Source organism: Triturus cristatus, chromosome 7 (genome assembly GCF_964204655.1).
Source record: "Triturus cristatus chromosome 7, aTriCri1.1, whole genome shotgun sequence".
NCBI classification, from domain to species: Eukaryota; Metazoa; Chordata; class Amphibia; order Caudata; family Salamandridae; genus Triturus; species Triturus cristatus.
In genome coordinates, this window is record NC_140590.1 from 1,831,947,659 (window position 1) to 1,831,970,730 (window position 23,072).

Below are 23,072 nucleotides of genomic sequence, written 5' to 3' on the forward strand. Positions count from 1 at the left end.
AACCAACATCAGTAGGGCCTTGTGCCCATAGATGTGCTGGTAAAGTCTGTAGTCGGGGATCCATGTCTCTAGACACATAGTGACCTTTAAAATCACGTAAAAACAACCTTATTCCTTCCGGAGAACAACATATTATGGCTCCTAGGGCTTTCAGAGTTTTAATTCCTAACAAATTTTCTGGGCATGATTTAGTAAGCAATAAATCTGTAGTTCGTGTCAGAGGTCCTATCGTAAGTGGAAGAGGCTGTGATACTTCGTTAACAATAGGTTTTCCTGAAAAACCAAGGGAAACATTTTGAGAGCCTGAGAGGGGTGCCCCTGGAACTTCACTACGTTTTATAGTTGTACGACTTGCCCCTGTATCGAGTAAGAATTTTCTATCTTGACCTAATAATTCACTATGTACATAAGGTCCTTCTTGATCTACAGGAATCTCGATAAGCGGTAAGTCAACTTCCCTCTCTAGGCTGGTTCATGCGTAACGCTGATACTCAGGATATTCATACTGTGCAGTCTGATACATTTGTCGTGTGGTGGTTTGTGTGGCAGTAACAGGCAACGGTGGTGCAGCTGGCACAAACTGTATTGGCTGTTGTGCGGCTGGCATGGCCTGGGAATGTGGCATAGCTCCTTGTTCATTCTGATCTTGTCTGAGTGGCCGTGATCTTTCTTGTGTTTTACCTATGGCGATATTGTGTTTTAAAACTGGACAATCGTGTACGTAATGACCTGGCTTTTTGCAATAATTGCATGTCCCTTTTACCGGTCCTGCTGAATCGGACTGTGTCATACCCTTTTTATGTCCTTCAGCCGGTACTGTCTGAGACACTAGCATTTTCATTTTTGTATCTTTCATACGTCTTTGTTCGTGTTCTTGTTCATCTCTAATTCTATTGTGATGATACTGTAACATTTGTAGCATTTGTGACGGAGTGTTACTTTGCCAGGTACTCTCGAATTTCAATATTCTATTCTTTACTGGAGGTAATGCATTTTCTACTAATTTTGTCACAAATAAATGTGGATACGACTCACTACTTGTTTTTATACCACTATTTATTCCAAAACATTTTTCAAATCGGGCATAGTAGTCACTTGTGTCTTCATCATGCTTTTGTTTACAGGCCGTGATTGCACCCCAATCTTCCTTTTTCGTAGTTAACAAACGTGGCAGTACTTGTACTAGTAAACCTGGTAATGCTTTGACTTTATCCCCGAGCCCTGAACCTGCAGCTCGGGCCTTTTCTTCCGTTTCTAATGCTGTCCAATCTATCTTTTGGTCTCCCACTTCCCACTCTTTTTCTTTCAGTTTTTCATAAATACCAGCAGGTAAGAGCACCTTTAATATCGTCATAATATCAGGATAGGTATACTCTCCCATCAGCAACATGTCCTTAATTTCTCGGTGGAAACCCGCTGGGTCTTTGTCATGACTTGGTACTACTTTCTTCATTTCTAACAATTCAATTTTTGATATGGGTGTGTATACAAATACACGGTGAAACTCATTGTCTTCGCCTTTTATTGGGTGCACTTCTCGTAAGGGATTTTGTCTATCCATATAATACGGCGTTCTTTCTCTGCGGGGCAGCGGGAAAGAATCCGGATTTACAAAAAGGACATACTGTTTACGTGATACTAATATTTCTTTAATCAACTTGTTACTAGAACCTCTCCATCTGTTCGTGAGTAGTTCCGTTAATATATCAGGTAAAGGACCAGGGTCAGCATGTTGGCTCTTATATAATATAAGGAGTTGCTGAATCATATAGATTCCAGCTAAACGTTGTTCATCTGCACTAAGGTTAAAAAAACGTGTGTGCTACGGTCTCATCACCGTATTTTTCAGGACTGTCAATCCAGTGAACGGCTGATCTGGCCAATTCTTGCTCATCCATGGAATCGAGGAGGTGGTAACCCCTTCGTTCTCGTAGTAGTTTGTCTGCGGCTTGGAACAGATGTTCAGGAGACTTTAAATTTATTACAGGCGTCGGATACGTTCTGCTATTATTTGGACATACAGAGTGTATGGGATCAGAAAAACATCTAGTATTATCACAGGATCTTCCTCTGCCTACGTATGCTATGGTTTCTGACTGTCTTGCGGAATTCCCTGATTCGGAGACTTCATCTTGCTCGAACTCGTCTATTTCCAATCTTTCTTCGTGAATGCGTTCTATTTCTCTACGGATTTTTCGGCACATGGCTATTATACAGTTTTTCTTATCGTGTCTCCCTTCTGATATATTCTGGCTCCATCTTGTAAGAATAAGCATTGTATTCGGGTCTACCCCCGGACGGTCTTGATTTCTGATCACACAGTTTATGAGGAAACGTAACAGTTCCCCCTGTATCTCTACTTTCTGGAATTCCATAGCTCTGTTAATACATTCCGGGTCTCGCCCTGTTTGGACAAAATGATATATATTATCTAGATGCGTAGTCATTCCTGGTAACCTCGCTAAATACTCTGCGGCTCGTCTGATACGTAATGATGCCAGGACCATTTCGTCCTCTTTACCGACCACCGGGTCATATCTACAATCTATAAGGAGTTCCTTAAGCGTACGTTCACTTACGAATTTGGGTGTACGTGAATGCGCTGATTCTTGAAAAATAAGTTTATTTATTCTAGGTGGCGTAAAAGTATTGCTTGCACCTCCCGTGGCCCCTTCAGGGGCGTCGGGTGTGAATGGATTCGTCGAACGTGACACAGCAACTATAGGTGTCGATACCACTGTAGAATCGATTACGGGAACAGATGCGGAAACAGACGTGCTTGCCGGAGCTCGCGTCGGGACTTGCTGTTGCACGGGGACAGATACCTGATCCTGACGTTGAACCCCTCCGCCAGACGGTCTATGTGGTGTGGGGTTAGCATACTCGGGAGCTGCGTCATCTAGATATGAGGAAAGAAAAACATCTTCTGCGGTTCTGGGATGCCCTTTTGGATGTACCTTAATTGGAAATAATGGGGGTGGCAAGTCTTTTGGCATCTCTGGAACAGCCTTAGGTAGTCCTTCGGCTAGGAGGGGATACATACCACTCATAAGAGCGTTTCTTTGTCTATCTACTTGTTCTGATTTTACTCGGATACCTTCCTCAATTAATATATTTTCTTGAACTTCCTTTGAACTCTCTTTACTCCTCTCTTCCTGTCTACGTGCTTTTTCTGTACGTCTATGAGATTCTTTACGCCATAACTCAACAGCGTCTTTCTGTGACTGTCTGACTTTTCTTTTCCATAACTCTTCCTCCACTTTCATGATGCACTCTGCATCCCAGGTTCCCGCTGCGGGCCACCTTTGACTTTCCGGCAATCCCTTGGTATAATCTACCCATAGATCAAGAAACAATATGGCATCTAAGCCATGCTTATGATACATAAAATGCCCTGGGGTGTCCCTAGGAGGAATAGGAACTGCTTCTTCAAGCACCCCTTTTCTAGTAGTAATCTGTCTTAACTTCGAGAAGAGCGGCATCTCGACAACTGATCTGATACTTACTCTTGAATTCACTTAATACGGAAAACACAATAATGAACGGTGAACAATGAACAATCATTCATACCACAATATGCAAGACATTTGAACACTTTAAACATTTAACATTAAACATTTTAACCTTTAAAAATGACCAACAATGATGACAGTCTGCATAACTAATCACCAAGCAGAATTCTTGACAATAACTAGATACTTCGGAATACTTGATATACTGCTAAACAGTACATATACACTGCTAAACAGTGCAGACCGGATTTGTGTACCCAAATCCGTCTTGACCGGCACAACCTATGTGCTGTCAACACGCCTCCCCGGCGATGGTACTCACCGAGTAGCTCCTTGAAACGGAAGGCCTCAGAGAATGAACGGGACTCGATGACTGCGGACAGCGGACCCTCTGGACATCGGGATTTCGACAACCTGGTGGGCCTCTGTATACCTCGGATCTTGCTCTCTCAGCTAGGCTCTGGTCGGGATACTTCGCACTTCTCACCGCCTCGTCTGGGTTGATCGCAGCCTCAGTCGCCCCCGCTTGACCGGAGGGAGCTTACAGGAAATCCTGCTGGTACGCGTTTATGGTCCGTCCAGCTGTGGCAGGAGACCGGGCCTGCAACGCACCGCCGGCGCGTGAGATGAGAAAGTGTCCCTGTTCGGGCGCCATTATGTGGTAAATATTCTTTTTTTACCTTGACTGAATTTCAGACAGAATCTAAATTAAAGTAAAATAGCTCAGAATAACAAGAGGCAGAATCCGTGGTATAAGAGATTTTCTGAATGGGCTTTATTCCAAAATGGCCGACTCGAGTGGCGGCCTTCAGGTTCCGTCACCACGAGGGTTCAGGAAGTGAAGTACAATACTTTATTGACAAGAAGTAACTTTTATAGTTCATACATTACAATGAAATGAATGCAAAAGGCGTAACAATTGATAAGAGAAATGACATATTGGTGCGTAATCGAAACTAGGCGTAATAAGGAGCAGAAAGAAACATGATTGGCTCTGATTATCATGCATAGGTGGATCTATAAGATAATACTTAACATAGATGCGCGCGCAACAGCATGACGTGTGATTGACGTGCAACTAGGGGGTGAAGGGGACTTGACATTTAGCTCTACATGTGGAGACGAGAAGTCTGGGGGGTCAAGTCAACCTAATCCCAAATCATATCTAACATCCTATGTTTAGAGAACTATGTTATCCACAAGAAAAGACTCTCGGACAGAATCTATTCTATACTGACTGTGTGTGCGTGTACAAGCGTCTAAGTGTCTATATGAGATGCGAGGGGCAGAAAACTTTCCATGGCAACAGGGCTATGAATTACTTGCAGGAGGACGGAAAGGCCGAGTCCTTTGCTTGTGAGCTTAGAGGAAATGTTTACCTAAATCACTGAACAGGAATGCATCGGCTGAAGAGCAAAGTAGATAATTCGAAGGTGAAATACAGCTTCTTGGCAGGCAGGCAAAAACTGGCCGAGGCAGGCACCGTTAGCTGCACAGGGAGTAGGACAAAGTTCATGGATACAGATGCGAGCTCAAGCTGAAGCTGTCAGAGACAGAGAGCAGGGAAGGCTTTAAGGACAGGATCGGGCCTACTTGCCTGAACTGTAAAAATGGAGTAACTTAGCCATATAAAGTCGGTGGCCTTTCATACTTAGGAATCGAATATCCAGCCCATTGATGGCGGATCTGACAGAGAACATGTTGACGGTGGACGCACATATGTTTGCGTTTTGGAAACTGGAACTGGAGGGAACATACATGTACTTGTGACATGCACATAGAACCGTTGGGGTCCAAGATAGGGGACATAACTGACCAGGAAAATCCACATTTCCACAATACGCTGAAGTCTTTTCTGAAGTTTGGCTGTAGTACCGGCGTAGAGGGTGTTTCCGTAGTCTAGTCTGCTGGTGACGAGAGCCTGGGTGACCGTCTTTCTGGTCTCGGTCGGGATCCATCGGAAGATCTTTCGGAGCATGCGGAGCTTGTGGAAGCAAGCTGAGGAGACGGCGTTGACTTGTCTGGTCATCGATAGGGAGGAGTCCAGTATGACGCCCAAGTTGCGTGCGTGGTCCGTCGGTTCAGGTGCGGTGCCTAGTGTTGGGGGCCACCAGGAGTCGTCCCATGCGGAGGGTGATGGTCCCAGGATGAGGACTTCTGTCTTGTCCGTGTTCAGTTTCAGGCGGCTGATGTTCATCCATTCAGCGACGTCTGTCATCCCTTCGTGCAGGCTGGCTTTGGCGGTGTCGGGGTCTCTGGAGAGGGAGAGAATCAGCTGGGTGTCATCGGCGTAGGAGATGATGTTGAGGTTGTGTTGGCGTGCGATGGCAGCGAGGGGTTTCATGTAGATGTTGAAGAGAGTGGGGCTCAGCGGCGATCCTTGCGGGACGCCGCAGATGACTTCGGTGGCCTCGGAGCGGAACGGAGGGAGGCGTACTCTCTGTGTTCTGCCGGAGAGGTATGAGATGATCCATTCCAGAGCCTTCCCTTGGATGCCGGTGTCGTTGAGGCGTTGGACTAGTGTGCGGTGGCAGACAGTGTCAAATGCTGCGGAGAGGTCTAGGAGGATGAGTGCCGCTGTTTCGCCGTTGTCGAGCAGGGCTCGGATGTCGTCGGTGGCTGCGATGAGGGCGGTCTCGGTGCTGTGGTTGGCTCTGAATCCGGACTGTGATGGGTCGAGGGATCCGTTCGCCTCAAGGAAGGCTGCCAGTTGCTTGTTGACGACCTTCTCGATGACTTTGGCGGGGAAAGGAAGGAGCGAGATGGGGCGGAAGTTCTTGAGGTCGGTCGGGTCCACTGTTGGTTTCTTCAGCAGAGCGCTGAGTTCGGCGTGCTTCCAGCTCTCCGGGAAGGTTGCTGTGTTGAAGGAGGTGTTGATGATGTCTCGGAGGTGGGGTGCGATGGTAGAGGCTGCCTTGTTGAAGACATGATGGGGGCACGGGTCGGTCGGAGATCCCGAGTGGATGGTGTTCATCATGCGTGACGTGTCTTCGGGGGTCACCTCGGTCCATGTCTGGAGGGTGGCGGCGAGGTGCGAAGGTTCGACCGATGGGTGCGGGGGTGAAATGTCGAAGCTGTTGTGGATGTCGGCGATCTTGCGGTGGAAGTACGAGGCGATGGAGTCGCAGAGGTCCTGTGAGGGAGTGATGTCGTTGTTGCCGGTGCTGGGGTTGGAGAACTCCTTGACGATGTTGAAGAGCTCCTTGCTGTCATGGGCGTTCTTGTCCAGTCGTTCCCGCAGAGATTTCTTCTTGGTGGTGCGGATGAGCTGGTGATGTCTGCGAGTGGCGAGTTTGAGTGCTGTTCTGTTGTCGGCGGTCTTGTTGAGGAGCCAGGCCTTCTCGAGGGTGTGGCAGGCCTTCTTGGAGTCCTTAAGTTCGTCGGTGAACCAGGGGGCCTTCTTGCTTCTGGGCCTGGTGAGGGGGTTCTTCAGTGGGGCGAGGTCGTCGGCACAGGAGGTCAGCCACCGCGTGAGGTCGAGGGCAGCTGTGTTAGGGTCCGTAGTCCTGACAGGTGGGCTCTGGCTGAGGGAGGTGGCGAGCTGGTCGGCGGTGATCTTGCTCCAGTTTCTGTGGGGAGCCTGCTTCGGGTGATGGTGGACCGTGTTCTTTCTGAAGCTGAAGTGGACGCAGCTGTGGTCGGTCCAGTGAAGTCCGGTGGAGTGGCTGAAGGTGACGTGCTTGCTGGACGAGAAGAGTGGGTCGAGCGTGTGGCCGGCGTAGTGGTTGGGGGTGTTGACCAGTTGCTGAAGTCCGAGGTTGGCGAGGTTATCCAGCAGGGCGGTGGTGTTGCGGTCATTGTTGTTCTCCAGGTGGAAGTTGAGGTCCCCGAGGAGGATGTAGTCAGCGGAGGGGAGGGCGTGAGGGCTGATGAAGTCTGCGATGTCCTCGCAGAATTCTGCGCGTGGTCCCGGGGGTCTGTAGACGAGGGTGCCTCTGAGGGTAGTCTTGGGGTCGGTGTGGATCTGGAAGTGCAGGTATTCGGCGGCGTTGAATGCGTCGATGGAGTCAGTCGAGATGCGAATGGTGCTCTTGTGTACGATGGCGATGCCTCCTCCGGTCTGGTTGACGCGATCCTTCCTGATGATCTTGTAGCCGTCCGGGATGGCTATGGCGATGTCGGGGGCTGAAGAGTCGTTCATCCAGGTTTCCGTGAGGAAGGCGACGTCTGGAGATGCTGTGTCAAGGAGGTTCCAGAGTTCCACGGCGTAGGGCTTGACCTGAGGCAGTGTGGCTCGGTGGGATGTGTGCCTGCAGTAGTGTAGCTTGGGTGGGCTGTGCGCCTGCGCCTGCAGTTGTGTATCTTGGTGGGCCCTGCGCCTGCAGTAGTGTAGCTCTGTGAACGTGCGCCTTCAGTAGTGTGGCTCAGTGGGGCGTGCCCCTGCAGTAGTGTAGCCTGGTGGGCCACGGGCCATGTGCCTGTGCCTGCAGTACTGTAGCTCGGTGGGATGTGCACCTGCAGTAGTGTGGCTCGGTGGGGTGGGCGCCTGCAGTAGTGTAGCTCGGCGGGACGTTTACTTGCAGTAGTGTGGCTCGGCGGGATGTGCGCCTGAAGTAGTGTAGCTCGGCGGTACGTGCGCCTGCAGTAGTGTGACTCGGTGGGTTGTGCACCTGCTGTACAGCCCCACACCTCTGAGTAAACTGCCAGATCCCCAATATCACATTTACCAATGGCAGTGGGCCCTCCGCATTATTTCAGAATAGAGAGGGCAGCAGATGCCGCTCACACACCAGCAGGACAAGCCTTACGCTGTTTATCTTGCCTCCGGGCTGTGGGTACACAGGGGTACATAAACATTATAGCATGAAGAGTCCCACCCAGCACGAGTGGGTGGGGTCGGGGCAGAAAAAGTCCTTTGATGGTTTAGCTCAGATGTACTGGCCTGGCCTCCGGTGCCCTCCCAACCCCTCCTGTCGGCCAGGGCTGCCCGGGAGCGGCGCATTGCTACAGGGCCGCACTTACAGGTGTTGACAAAGGCACAGACAAAGGGAATGCAGGCGGGGGAGGAGAGAGAAGGCACGGACAATGGGAGTGCAGGTGGGGGGAGGGGGGCATAAGGCACAGACAAAGGGAGTGCAGGATGGGGAGGAGGGAGAAGGGGGCGAGAAGGCAAGGACATCGGGGTGTGGGTGGGAAAATGAGAAAGCATGGACAATGGGAGGGAGGGGAGAGTAGAGAAGGCAGTAGGAGAACCTCATTAAAGAAAATAGTGCTCACAGTTTAAATAACATGTACCATGTAACACTCGAAGTAAAGGGTCCAGTATCCATGGGAGAGTACAAAAGATGACATGGCCGTCATAGGAGGGACAAACACGCCTATAAACCAATCCGAAGGCAGTATTTACGAAGGACAAAGATACAAGCCAATGAAAAATATGGGAGGGAGAGTGGGCGGGGATTCCCTCATGTACTGAACTACAGCAGATCTTCACCAGAGCAGCGCTTCCACGCTGACTCTAGGCCTGAACTAAAAATTATATAACTTTATTTCAATGTTAATGTATCCTTCAGTTAAACTTAATCCTACTATTTTATAGTTTGTTTTGAAAATACACAGGTGATTCTGAGGGCTAAAGTAGCATATGTTTTCCTCCTCAATGATTAATAAGCCACCTAAATAAATATTTGTTGTTGAATAAAGTTTATTCAGGGGCTAAATTTAGGGGTGGACAAAACTGGAGTAATTCTCTCTAGCATAAGTACCACAGAATTACTCGTAATTATACGTAATTGGGTGAGCAGCATAATCCAGCATTTAGTGCTATTTTCTTAGTACGATATGCACCCTTGTATCTAAAATGTGCCTAAGGATGCATTTTCCACTAAGATTAAATGCCACAGGACATGAACAGAAGGAGACGCCAGCAGCCCGCTCTCTTTTAGTTTATTGCACCTGTGCTCCTGCGGTAGGATTTTGCCCCAAATTACTCTTAATTATGTGGCGTAATTTCACTGAATTCACATCACAAGAGTAATATGCAATTACTGAAATTATTCTGATTTCCCCAGCATGATAAAAGTTTCCTCCAGGTCTACCAAAAACAACCTTGAATGGAGTACATCTTGAGTGGTTGCTAATACATAAGAATTAGTATAAAAATCAATTAAGTGCAGTGAAAATGATGAACATTTTTTTTTGTGTGTTTTTCAGAGTGGTTCCCATTTGTCCGCCAAAGTCATCAGGAAATATCTTGTCCTGTCCGACCTCGCTGTCCCGACTACTCTGTCCATTTCAAAGAGAGGTGCTACTACCTAAATGAAACACGAGAGGACTGGCACACCAGTAACCACTCCTGCTCCCTCCACAACGGCTCTCTCGCTGTGTTCGAGACACCAAAGGACTTGGTAATAATTCATCTTTTTCTTTTCTAAACTAGGAAATGGAAGGGTTTAGTAGAGAACACAGTTCTTTTCTAATCAGCAAGGAATCACTGCTCAATTTCAGGGTATTTCAAGTCACCTTCTCTGGTCCTATAGTCAGTTATATCTCTCAGCATCATTTGAGGTTTTGTCCATTTTAAAATCCATATTGGCCAACATGTCCCCCATGTAATATATTCTATATACGTCCGTCAGACCTAACTGCAGTATGGTACTGTATCATTTATATAGTTCTTCATACTGCCATCATGGCCTCTAAGTGTTTCAATTATCAAAACCTTTCTGGAACTATGTGAGAATCACATCTGCAGTGTTCTGTCAGCGCACCTCAGTCGACAAGTCCAAGATGCATTCGTATTTTTGTATGTATTAAGCATCTTCATGAGACAAGCTGCACATGGATTCCCAGTGTATTGTTAACATAAGGCTGCACATTTAGAGTGTTTAAAGGTCCTAGAACAGTGGTAGGTAAAAGAGAGGGAGAATAGTGGACAAGCCAATGGCAGGCTACATATGAGACACTGAACCCCTTAAAAGGAAAAACCAGAAGCACCTCTGATTGTCCCCTATGTGCACTCACCAAAATTAGTACCTGCTACAACTTAAGAGGGCTATTTGTGCAATGATTGTGAGGAATGCTTGATTACAAGTGCACACCTGGTGCAGCAGAAAGCTTGTCCAGTGATCAAAAAACAATCGCTCGCCATTCCCTTCCATATGCAGTCTAAGTGCATATGTTGCATTGTGTGTCCCTGTGTGCTGGGCTGTAGGAGTTTTGCATGCTTGTGTTAATGACTGTGGCTCTGTGATGTAGGGTGAAGGATCACATGCACTCACGTAGTAGTGGAAACCTCCATTCTGGGAAGCCTGCCATGGTCAGAACTAATCACACAGAACCACAGTAACTGATCTAGTCCCCCCAGACACCCTCCTTAATATAGTCCCTTAGTGGACTAAATAGGGAAAGGACCCTTCATTTCGGTCTCATCTTAGCACACTGTAGTCAGCAGTGATACATTTGTAAAATAATGAGTTCCGGTGCCCTCCACCTGCAACCTCAAGCTCCAATAAAGCACAGTGTGGTCTAGTCACTAAAACCCATTCCGCTCTGTAATGAGTAGGAAAAGGTGGTGGTGCTGTGGTAGAGTGATACGCAGACTGATGTAGGACTAAAGCGTAAAACATCTGAGACAAGATTGTATCTATGTCGTAGTGTCCATCGCCTTCTCCTATCGCAGAACCACTGTTAGACTTCGCTTCCTTGGTATGACTGTCCCCTTAACTTTTTGCCTTCGATCCTACTGGTTTGCTGACTTTGGTTTTGCATGTCCTTAGTACTCTGCACACTTTACCATTGCTAACCAGTGCTAAAATGCTTGTGCTCCCTCCTTAAAACATGGTAAGATTGGGTTATACCCAATTGGCATATTCATTTTACTTGTAAGTCCCTAGTAAGGTGGCACTACCTATGCCCAGGGCGTGTAAGGTAAATACTATTAGTGGGTCTGCAGTACTGATTGTGCCACCCTCGTCAGTAGCACTTTAAACATGTTTCAGGCCTTCTATTGCAGCTTGTGTGTGCATTTTACACTGCCAAATCAACCTGGCAAAATAAACCTTTTGCAAGGAGCAAACCTTCCTTGTAATACATGTAATTATTCACACCTCAGGTAGACCTAGACAGCCCAGACACAAAGGTGTAGTATATTTAAAAAGTTGGACATATATTTTTCAGTTTTACATGTCCTGGTAATGAAAAACATTGCAACTGCAGGGTCTACCTCTGCCATAGGATAATATTCGGGCTACATTATAACATTTAATAAGCTGTAACTTCCCAATGTGAAGAGGTAACTCATTCATGTGTGGTGTCTTTGGAATTGTGATGAAAAGTCCTAATGTATGGTAAAGTTGGATTTTATATTACAAATTTGAAAATGCCCCTTTTAGAAAGTTGATATTTTCCTGCCTTAGCCGTTTGGTGCCTGCAGCCTGTCTGTGGGTCACATGACTCGGTGTAGTATGAAGATGGGCTTTGTATATTCCTCCTACACAGCCACATACAATATGGAGCTTGGGTGTTCCTGGATGGGCTATCACTGGCAGTATGGGAAGGAGGAGATGGGCACAGCCCCACTTACGCTTGAATAAGCTGTGTCCTGTTTCCACACAAAGAGCTGTATACCCCCTGTAGTTAGTCTGGAGCCAGTGCAGGAAAGGCAGGGTACCTGCGCACTTCAAAGGCATGCCTCTAGAAGCTTCTCCCTCAGGCAGACCTAGGTATAAATATTGGACCTTAGACATCAGCTCTTCAGGACACTTCTGGACCTGTGGACAGTCTGCTAGAAAGATGGACTGCTTTGTTGCTGAATGGACTGCAACTCTGCTGGACTGCTGCTCTGAATGACTTCTTCAGTGCTGTGCTGACCTGCTTTTTACTGCCTTCTTGCTTGGGTGAGAAGGGCTGGAGCTGCATGTGTAAAACCAGGACCCCAGAGTGACTCCGAGTGCTAGTTGACTGTCCTCCTGACTTGAGCCTCAGGGACAGAAGACTCTTAACAACCTCAACCAAGGCACCCGGATTCTGCCCTCTGTGAGTCTAATCTACCAAGTGGTGCCACCCCAGGTTTGGACCCTTGGAAGTGGCCCTAAGGTGTTCTGCAGCCTTTGTGGATCCAGCAGAACCGACACATCTCCTCTGCGGCATGGTGAAACCCCGAGCAGAGCTGGCACACTTCCACTATAATATGGATCTCCGCCATTGGAAAGACCTGCATCGCAGCCCACCACTTCTTTGGAACCACCACTGTGCAACGCATCCTCCGTGCAGGTTCTTGCATCCCTCATTGACGGAAGCCTTGACGATGACGTTAGACTCTGCATCGCAGCCTATTGGTACCGATGCATTGCCCAGACTGCGCGCACATCCTCAACCCCAGACTTCGCATCGCAAGCCCTCATTGATGGGATCCTTGACAACGATCCATTACCTCGTTCACACAGCCGTGTTGCATCTCGAAACCGACGCATCGCTTCGGCTGCATGACACATCTTCGACTCGGACCCTCTTAACGCTCTGCATATCAGTATGTAATATACTTTGATCAGCGGGCCTGACTGGGTCCCATTAGCCAGCCCATGCTCTATCGTGGCCGGCCTGAAGTTCTGACTTTGTCCCAGGTCGGAGCGACCAAACATCTACAGTTGCCACTTTGTGCTTTTTGGCACTATTTTCACTGAAATCTTCAAACTTGCATATCTCCATTTCTACTGATTTTAATGTTTGTTTGTTTTAGTCTTGTTTTATTTATAAAAAAATCACTCTGTTTCTTATTTGGTGTGATATCCTTTCTGAGTGGTGTTCTCAGTTTTTTGCTGTTTGAATTATTGCACAAATACTTAATGCATTGCCTCTAAGTTAAGCCTGACTGCTCTGTGCCAAGCTACCAGAAGGTTGAGCAAAGTTAATTTAGGGTTGGCTTTAGCCTCACCCTGACAAGGATTGTGGTTGCTGCACGACCAGGGTTCACACCCTACTAAACCTGCAACCCAACTTCTTACTGCCACTATAGATACCAGCACCATCACCAACCTTACAAGGTTTGCATATGCACAGTTGTGCTCTTGGGAAACCAAATGTGAGAAGTTGGCCTGATGTATAATGTCACTAGTTCTAGTGTACACCTTATATCAGTCCAAACAACCCTTATGGTGATTGGTTGCAAAGTCAACCTTATAGACCAGCTATCCTAGTGGTAGCATGGACAAGAGCAGTCTTAGGCTAAACTCTGAATGGCATGTGAAGCCAGCTGTGATACCATATATAATCCCTTGAATACCAAATGAAAGGACACCACAACAGGTATATATATAAAATAAAGTGTATTTATTCTAGTCAAACCCTCAGCACTCTTTATGAGATTCGAGGTAAGTACAACACAGTCTTATTCAAGCATACATTAAGTCACACAGGTAAGTAATACAGTTAGGCCCTAGGGGCCACGCAAACCATATACTAAAGAAGTGGTATAAGGACCACTGGCACGGAAATAGAATAGGCCTAGGCCTAGGGAATCACTGGGGCTACACTACACTACCAACAGTTAGGAAGTGGGAGGCCCACGGGATTCAGGTGCAGAGTGGAAACACTCACGCGTAATGCGTAAAAGTCGATAGAATCACTAGCAGTTAGAAATAAGCAGTATTAGGACACTTCTGGTATAGCTAGAAAGTCGAGACTCGGAAACTAGACCCTAGGATAGTCAATACCCTTGTGAGCACCGAAGTACCCAAGTTACCTAGCCCACGGGCTGCGGGTGCATAGGTGTGAACTTGCGGCGGGTTTCGTCGTGGACTTCTATGGATGCCTGAAGGAAAGTTGCTGACAGGCAGTCAGTGAAGAGTGTCCGGTGGATCCCAAGGCTGGGATCAAGAAGGAAGGATACCTGCAAGCAGAAGGGACAGAGTCTGGGTCACTAGCCAGTGACCACGTGGAACCAGGAAGGAACCAGGCGATGTCGCGAAGATGCAGGTGAAGAGGTGAAGCTTGTCGCAGCAGCCACGGGTACCAGGAGATGTCGAGGACGACCAGGACCAGGAGGCAAGCTGTCCCACAAAGGCTCTTGCTGTCGGCGGCGTCGAAGTCGAACTAGAACTCACCAAGCCTTGGCAAGCGGAACCCACGAAGAATGGAGGACTTGCTTCTGGTGCAGACCAGGAAGGTCTGGGGTGCTTCTCTTTTGCAGAGGAGCAGGAGCCAGTCTGGAGGAGCCAAACCAGCAGTGAAGTTTCAAAGGTGTGTCGTCGCAAAGGCCGCTAGCCAACGGGCAAGCAACCGGACAGACGCGGCAAGCAGGAAAATGCAGAAGGGCCCCACGCAGGACTCGTGGAGTGTGGGGGGCTGATCTTCGGTGCAGATGGTGCTTGGGGTTGGGGCATCTCAATCCCCGGTGCACAACTTCGAGGGTGCCTCAGAAGCTGCGCTGGAAGATACTCGCCACTTTTCCCAGGTAGCCCGTCCCACGTCTCTCGTCGCCTCCACGGATCTCAGCTCGGCTGTGGATGTGGATCAGGGTCGGAGAAGTCTAGAAGTCAAGGCTCTGGTCGGGCTCTGCAGTCGGTCCCTGGTAGAACTTCAGCAAAGCAAAGGGTAAGTCTCTTGATGGTGCCTGTTTGCACAGGGTAGCCACTCCTTGGCCACAAGGGAGATTCTTCAGTCTTCTTCTTTCGTCGAATGTCGAAGGTCCAGAGTTTCTGTTCAAGTTGCAGGTTCAGGATAATCTAATCTCCTGGGGCCCAGCTACCACACTTATACTAATCTGGGGGGCTGGGTTACCTGCTAGGTCACGCCTTATGGGTGGGACCTGGGAGGGGGGTGGTTACACCCCCTTCCCTTTGTCCAGTTTCACGCCAGGACTGGGGCTGGAGTGCCCCAGCACCGATTTGAACTGGACTATGCATGGGACACCTTGTGTGCCCCAGGCAGTGTCTCGTTTCTTTCATCCCTCCCTGCCCCAATACACTAAGGCCTGTCTGGGGTGGTGCTCGCACCTCCCAAGGCAGGAAACCTATTGTCCAAGCCTCCCGTGCCGGGATCACTCCCAGCAGCAGTAGGTCAGACTTGTGTCGTGGCAGCAGCATCCATTTTGTGATGCTGGGGCTCTGGTTAACTTTAACCGGGTAAGTAGGTTTCAACATGTCTTCTCCCTCTAGAAGGGAGGGATAATATCCTCATCCCCAGAAATGGGATGGGGGTATTATTCCAAAGTGTTAGACACCTTACACGACATGTTTTGATAAAGCCAAACCATAGTTACCATAACCATTTAAGATTATGAGGCACTTTAAGAGTATATGGTAGGCTATATCATAGAACAGCTATAAGGACATGGTTCCAAAAGCTGCAGACAGGCTCAGCTCATGCTAGAGCACCATCTCACATGTTACCAAGCACTCTGCCTCCAGGATTGTTAAGGCATGCCATAGGAGTGGCTGATACGTACACATGTGTCTATATATATAGATAGGTATAGGAATACTACACCTAAGCAAGGGGTGATTACACGACCTTGCCCCAGCTGAGTGATCAGCCAGTTGTGTCATAATAGAAGGCCAGGCCAGGGGTGGCATAATACATGCTGCAGCCCCTGGTAGGCCTAGGGTACACCCTAATGTACACTGTACAGGGGCCAATAAGGTGATCCTATCCAAATGGGTTATGCAGCTAAAGTACATAGTATTAATTTAGAGAGAGAACAGCAGGGCTGTGGGTCTGATTAGCAGGTCCACAGCCACATCTAAGTCGAAAACCAGTAAAGCAAAAGCAAAAGTGGGGGTGAACATAGAAAGCAGACCCTACTCTCCTACACAACCCCCCCCCCCCAAACTTAGGGACATTAAACTAACCCTGACCAGTTGAGTCTTCATGTTCTAAGAGGAAATATCTGGAGAGTCCATCTGCATTGGCATGGTCAGTCCCAGGTCTATGTTCCACTGTGAAGTCCATCCCCTGTAGGGAAATGGACCACCTAAGAAGTTGGGGATTTTCACCCTTCATCTGATTTAGCCACAAGAGGGGCTTATGGTCTGTCTGAATCTTGAAGTGAGTGCCAAACAAGTATGGCCTCAGCTTCTTCAGGGGCCAAACCACAGCAAAGTCCTCCCTCTCAATAGCTGACCAACGTTTCTCTCTAGGGGTCAGCCTTCTACTTATAAAAGCAATGGGCTGGTCTTGACCATCTATATTAAGTTGTGAAAGAACAGCTCCCACACCCAACTCAGAAGCATCTGTCTGGACCATAAACTCTTTGGAGTAGTCTGGACTTTTCAGAATAGGTGCACTGCACATGGCCTGCTTCAGGTCATCAAATGCTTTTTGACAGCTTACTGTCCACTGAACTTTCTTTGGCATTTTCTTGGAGGTCAAGTCATTAAGTGGTGTCACAATGGACCCATAGTTCTTAACAAACTTTCTGTAGTACCCAGTCAGGCCCAAGAAAGCTCCGACCTGAGTCTGGGTAGTTGGAGGAGTCCAGTCCTTTATGGTCTGGATCTTGCTCTCCAGTGGTTGAACCTGACCCCCACCAACTAGGTGGCCCAGGTATACAACCTTGCTCTGCCCTATCTGGCACTTAGTGGCCTTGATAGTGAGGCCTGCCTTTTGCAGGGCCTCTAAAACATTCCTCAGGTGGACCAGGTGATCCTCCCAGGTGGAGCTAAAGACAGCAATATCATCAAGATAAGCTGCACAGTAATCATCCAACCTAGTAAGGACTTGATTCACCAACCTTTGGAAAGTGGCAGGTGCATTCTTCAAACCAAAGGGCATTACCACAAATTGATATTGTCCTCCTGGGGTTGAGAAAGCAGTTTTGGCCTTTGCATCCTCAGCTAGTCTGATTTGCCAGTAGCCTGCTGTCAGGTCAAATGTGCTCAAAAACTTAGCAGCTGCCAGTCTGTCAATGAGCTCATCTGCCCTAGGTATTGGGTGGGCATCTGTCCTAGTGACAGCATTGAGACCTCTGTAATCCACGCAAAACCTCATCTCTCTCTTACCATCTTGGGTGTGAGGTTTTGGCACAAGAACTACAGGACTAGCCCAAGGGCTCTCTGAAGGTTCAATGACTCCCAGCTCCAACATCTTTTGTACCTCAACTTTTATGCAGTCCCTGACATTTCCAGGTTGCCGGTAGAGTTTACTCTTCACAGGCAGACTGTCACCAGTGTCCACCTCATGGGTGCACCAGTTTGTCTGACTTGGGGTCAGAGAGAACATATGTCTGTAGGATTGCAGAACTTGCCTGCAGTCCTGTTGCTGATGGACAGTGAGGCTGTCAGAAAAGACCACACCATCAACTGAGCCATCATCAGGGTTCTGAGTCAACAGGTCTGGGAGAGGGTCACTCTCTTCCTCCTGCCCCTCATCTGTAGCCATGAGTAAGCCCATGTCTGCCCTGTCAACATATGCCTTCAATCTGTTGACATGAAGCACCCTGTGGGGCCTTCTGGGAGTCCCAAGGTCCACCAAGTAGGTGACTTCTCCCTTTTTCTCAACAATAGTGTGGGGTCCAGACCATTTGTCTTGGAGTGCTGCTGGGGCCACTGGCTCCAACACCCACACTTTCTGCCCTGGCTGGTAAACAGTCAGCACAGCCTTTTGGTCATGCCAAGCTTTTTGGAGTTCTTGGCTTGCCTCAAGGTTTTTAGAAGCCTTCTTCATATACTCTGCCATCCTGGAGCGGAGACCAAGTACATAATCCACTATATCAAGTTTGGGTTGTCTGAGAGGTCTCTCCCATCCTTCCCTTACTAAACATAGGGGTCCTCTTACAGGATGCCCAAACAAAAGCTCAAAAGGGCTGTAGCCAACCCCCTTTTGTTGGACCTCTCTGTAAGCAAACAGAAGGCAGGGTAAAAGGATGTCCCATCTTCGCCTAAGCTTGTCTGGTAACCCTTTTATCATTCCCTTTAGGGTCTTGTTGAATCTCTCAACAAGCCCATTGCACTGTGGGTGATAGGGTGTGGTGAACTTGTAGTTCACACCACACTCCTTCCACATTGCAGTCAAATATCCTGACATGAAGTTGGCACCTCTGTCAGAAATGACCTCCTTTGGAAAGCCCACTCTGGAGAATACTCCAAGTAGGGCCCTTGCCACAACAGGAGCTGTTGTGGTCCTCGGGGGAATAGCTTCTGGATAGCTGGTGGCATGGTCCACTATCACCAGTATGAATCTGTGCCCAGATGCTGTTTGTGGGTCCATTGGTCCTACAATATCTATGCCCACTCTTTCAAAGGGAACCCCCACCACAGGTAGTGGTATGAGGGGGGCCTTTGTAGTGCCACCTGATTTGCCACTGGCTTGGCAGGTGACACAGGAGCAACAAAACTCCTTGGTATCTTCTGACATATGAGGCCAGTGAAAGTGAGGGACAAGCCTGTCCCAAGTCTTGTTCTGGCCTAAGTGTCCTGCAAGGGGAATATCATGGGCCAAGGTAAGAAGGAAGCCTCTGAACTTCAGTGGTATGATCAGCCTCCTGGATGCACCAGGCTTGGGGTCTCTAGCCTCTGAACACAGCAGCCCTTCATCCCAATCAATCAATCAATCAATCATAGGCATTTATAGAGCGCTCTACTTACCCGGAGGGTCTCAAGGCGCTGGGGGGGGGGGGGGGGGGTGCTGCTACTACCCGAACAGCCAGGTCTTGAGCTTCTTCCTGAAGGCGAGGTGGTCTTGGGTCAGGCGCAGGTCGGTCGGGAGGGAGTTCCAGGTCTTGGCGGCCTGGTAGGAGAAGGACCTTCCTCCTGTTGTCGTTCTTTGGATGCGGGGGACGGCGGCGAGGCCGTGACTGGCTGATCGGAGGTGTCGTTTGGGAGCGTAGAAGTTGATGCGGTTGTTGAGGTAGCTCGGGCCTTGGTCGTGAAGAGCTTTGTGTGCATGGGTGAGGAGACGGAAGGTGATTCTCTTGTTGACCGGGAGCCAGTGCAGGTCTCTTAGGTGTCCGGAGATGTGGCTGTGTCGTGGGATGTCGAGGATGAGTCTGGCTGAGGCGTTCTGGATCCGTTGGAGTCTCTTCTGGAGCTTGGCGGTGGTTCCGGCGTAGAGGGCGTTGCCGTAGTCCAGTCGGCTGGTGACGAGTGCCTGGGTGACATTCTTCCTGGTCTCGGTGGGGATCCACCGGAAGATCTTCCGTAGCAAGGTACCCAATACACTCTATGGGTACCTTGAGCATTCCCTGCAGCCTCAGCAGCAGCCTGCTGTCTGAGGGGTTCAAGAGAGGGGCAGTCTAATTGTGCCTGCCTCAGATCTGCCCTTGAAGGTCCCCCTGTCCCAAGAAACTCAACCTGATCAGGTTCAAGTTCTTCTAGGACAGTTCCTTCAGGGCTCTCAGAATCATCCTCCTGTGAGGGCTGATCCACTACCTGAGGCAGGGGGGAAGGCACAGCCTTTACCCTACTGCTCTTTCTCTTGGGTTGTGACTGGTCCATAGTTCCAGGATCCAGCACTTGTTCAGTGGTGCACTTTTTGGCCTGTGACCTGGTCACAGCAAGGACATGTGCATCTATCCCCAGCATTTCTGCATGGGTCCTATACTCCACTTCAGACCAAACTGAAGTTTCAAGATCGTTGCCCAGTAAACACTCTACAGGAAGGTCTGAACTAACAACAACTTTCTTGAGGCCAGTTACCCCTCCCCAGGAGAAGTTAACAATTGCCACACTATGGGAAGTAGTGGCATTGCTAGCGTTGGTCACTAGGTAATTCTCACCTAGTATGATCTGTCCAGGGTCCACAAAGGCAGGTGTCACCATTGTGACACTAGCCCCAGTGTCCCTGTAGGCCTGAGCCATTCTTTGGTTGATAAAAGGAGTCTGTCTGTACTTGCCCAGGTTACTGGGGCCTACAGTAGAGGACAAAGCTAGGTCCCCATCACAGATCAGAACAGCCTGAGTAGGTATTCTGACTAGGCCAGAATCCTCCTCAGTTCCCAGGGTTAACCCTACTACACCCTTTTGCTGGGAACCACCACTTACAGCTGAACTAGGGGGTACAGTTGCCTTAGGGGCAATGGTGGCTGGGGGCTTATCCTTTTTGGTGCACTCACTAAACCAATGTGAGTTGGACTTACAATAGTTGCAACAAACAAATGATGGACGGAATGCTGACAATGCAGACATTCTCCCCCAGTCAAGAGATCTGGTTAAATCCATCGTTCTTTTGCCCACTTCACCACCCCAGTTTAGACATGGCCATATGCAAATCAGTCTTGACCCTGTACCTGATGGGAACAGTCCAGCCCGAACTGCCAAGCCATGTCTTCCCTGGACCGGAATCAAGCATCCTAGGACCGGTTTACAATAGTTGCACCATGGTTTCTTTTGGCCATCTTTCTTTTTATCCTTTTTGGGACCACCCTCCCCCTGAGCCTTTTGGGGGCCTGGTGAAGACTTCTGGTCTTTTTGTTTCTGATCATTACCCTTCTGGTCTGCCTTTTTCTGATCACCACCCTGGTTCTGGTTTTTCTGCTTAACTCTAGTCCTGACCCATCTATCTGCCTTCTTTCCCAATTCTTGGGGAGAAGTCAGATCAGAATCAATCAGGTGTTGATGCAGTAGCTGGTTTTGACAGTTGTTAAGGATTTGTTCTCTCATGATCAAATTATACAATCCTGTATAGTCCTTAACCTTACTTCCCACTAGCCAGCCTTCCAGAGCCTTAGTGGCACAATCTACAATGTCAGTCCAGTCCTGAGTCTGTGTCTTCTGGGTATCTCTGCACAACAACCTGTATTGTTCAGTGGTTAGGCCAAACCCATCAATTAGAGCACTCTTCAGGACAGTGTAATTGTCTGCATCCTCATCACTAACTGTGAGGAGCTTGTCTCTACCTTTCTCAGAGAAGGAGAGCCACAAGATAGCTGCCCACTGACTTTGGGGTACCTGCTGTACTTTGCAAGCCCTCTCCAAAGCAGTTATCCATTTGTGGATGTCATCCCCACACTTGTAGGGAGGGACAATCTTGCTCAGGTTTCTATTATCATAGTTCCTGTCTCTATCCTTAGGGATATTGCTGCCACCAGTGGGTTCTAACCCACTTAACTTTTGCTCTCTAGCCAGAGCAAGCTTCTCCTTGGCAAGGGCAAGTTCTTCCCTCTCAATCCTTAGATTAGCTTCCCTCATTCTGGCTTCATGCTCTTTTCTCTGGGGGGAAGTCATTCCCCTGTGAGAAGAGGCATTAGAGATGCTAGAGACATGGGAGTGGATGGATTCCCTTGAAGGGGATCTGTCTCACCTGCTTCTCTGGTTAAGCCCACTTGGGGGTCTGTATGGGGGGACCCCATGCAAACTCCCATGTAAGCTTAGGTTAGCCTGGCTAAGTCTTCCTACTTGGCCCTGGCTGTCTACCTCCTCATCTGAAGTCCCATCTGACTCATCTGTAGTGGGTAGACCCTCCCCTGTACCTAGGGTACCAGCCTGTGAGGCCCTAAGAGCATCATATTCCTCTAGGATCTGTACTAGCTGAAGGAGGGTAGGGTTTGCACCCTGTTTTAACTTTCTGGAGGTACACAATTGTCTCATCTCCTGAAAAGTTAGGGTATCATATCTAGAGGGGATCTTTCTCAGACCTGCCCCTCCTGAGAGAGAATCTCCTTGATCTCCTCCCAGAGACATGATCTAGTGAGGGTGTTGTGTGTGCACCTACCTACACTAGTTGTTTCTACTAAACCTCTCTAGTAGTTGTAGTCAGGGTGTGCTAGGCCCTTCAACCTACAACAACTAAGTCCAGTAGGACTTAAGTATTATAATCTATGTTATATGTACCTAAACAATATCTGTGTGATCTTTCAATTTAGTATCTCAAGATTACAATGGTATTACAACAGCAAGCTCAGATCCCAACCGCTGCTCACCAATGTGAGAAGTTGGCCTGATGTATGATTTCACTAGTTCTAGTGTACACCTTATATCAGTCCAAACAACCCTTATGGTGATTGGTTGTAAAGTCAACCTTATAGACCAGCTATCCTAGTGGTAGCATGGACAAGAGCAGTCTTAGGCTAAACTCTGAATGGCATGTGAAGCCAGCTGTGATACCATATATAATCCCTTGAATACCAAATGAAAGGACACCACAACAGGTATATATATAAAATAAAGTGTATTTATTCTAGTCAAACCCTCAGCACTCTTTATGAAATTCGAGGTAAGTACAACACAGCCTTATTCAAGCATACATTAAGTCACACAGGTAAGTAATACAGTTAGGCCCTAGGGGCCACGCAAACCATATACTAAAGAAGTGGTATAAGGACCACTGTCACGGAAATAGAATAGGCCTAGGCCTAGGGAATCGCTGGGGCTACACTACACTACCAACAGTTAGGAAGTGGGAGGCCCACGGGATTCAGGTGCAGAGTGGAAACACTCACGCGTAATGCGTAACAGTCGATAGAATCACTAGCAGTTAGAAAAAAGCAGTTTTAGGACACTTCTGGTATAGCTAGAAAGTCGAGACTCGGAAACTAGACCCTAGGATAGTCAATACCCTTGTGAGCACCGAAGTACCCAAGTTAGTCGGGTTTCGTCGTGGACTTCTATGGATATCTGAAGGAAAGTTGCTGTCAGGCAGTCAGTGAAGAGTGTCCGGTGGATCCCAAGGCTGGGATCAAGAAGGAAG

The 23,072-nt window shown here is 48.4% G+C and overlaps 1 protein-coding gene across 1 annotated transcript in view; it reads left to right on the forward strand.

The window, feature by feature from the left end:
* The window catches only part of LOC146813328 (C-type lectin domain family 2 member L-like), a 111,468-nt gene that overhangs the window by 61,516 nt on the left and 26,880 nt on the right, over nucleotides 1-23,072 (forward strand). The window contains exon 3 of the mRNA XM_085620142.1: nucleotides 9,666-9,859. Within this exon, the coding sequence (XP_085476268.1) occupies nucleotides 9,666-9,859 (194 nt within the window). The remainder of the gene's footprint in view (nucleotides 1-9,665; nucleotides 9,860-23,072) is intronic.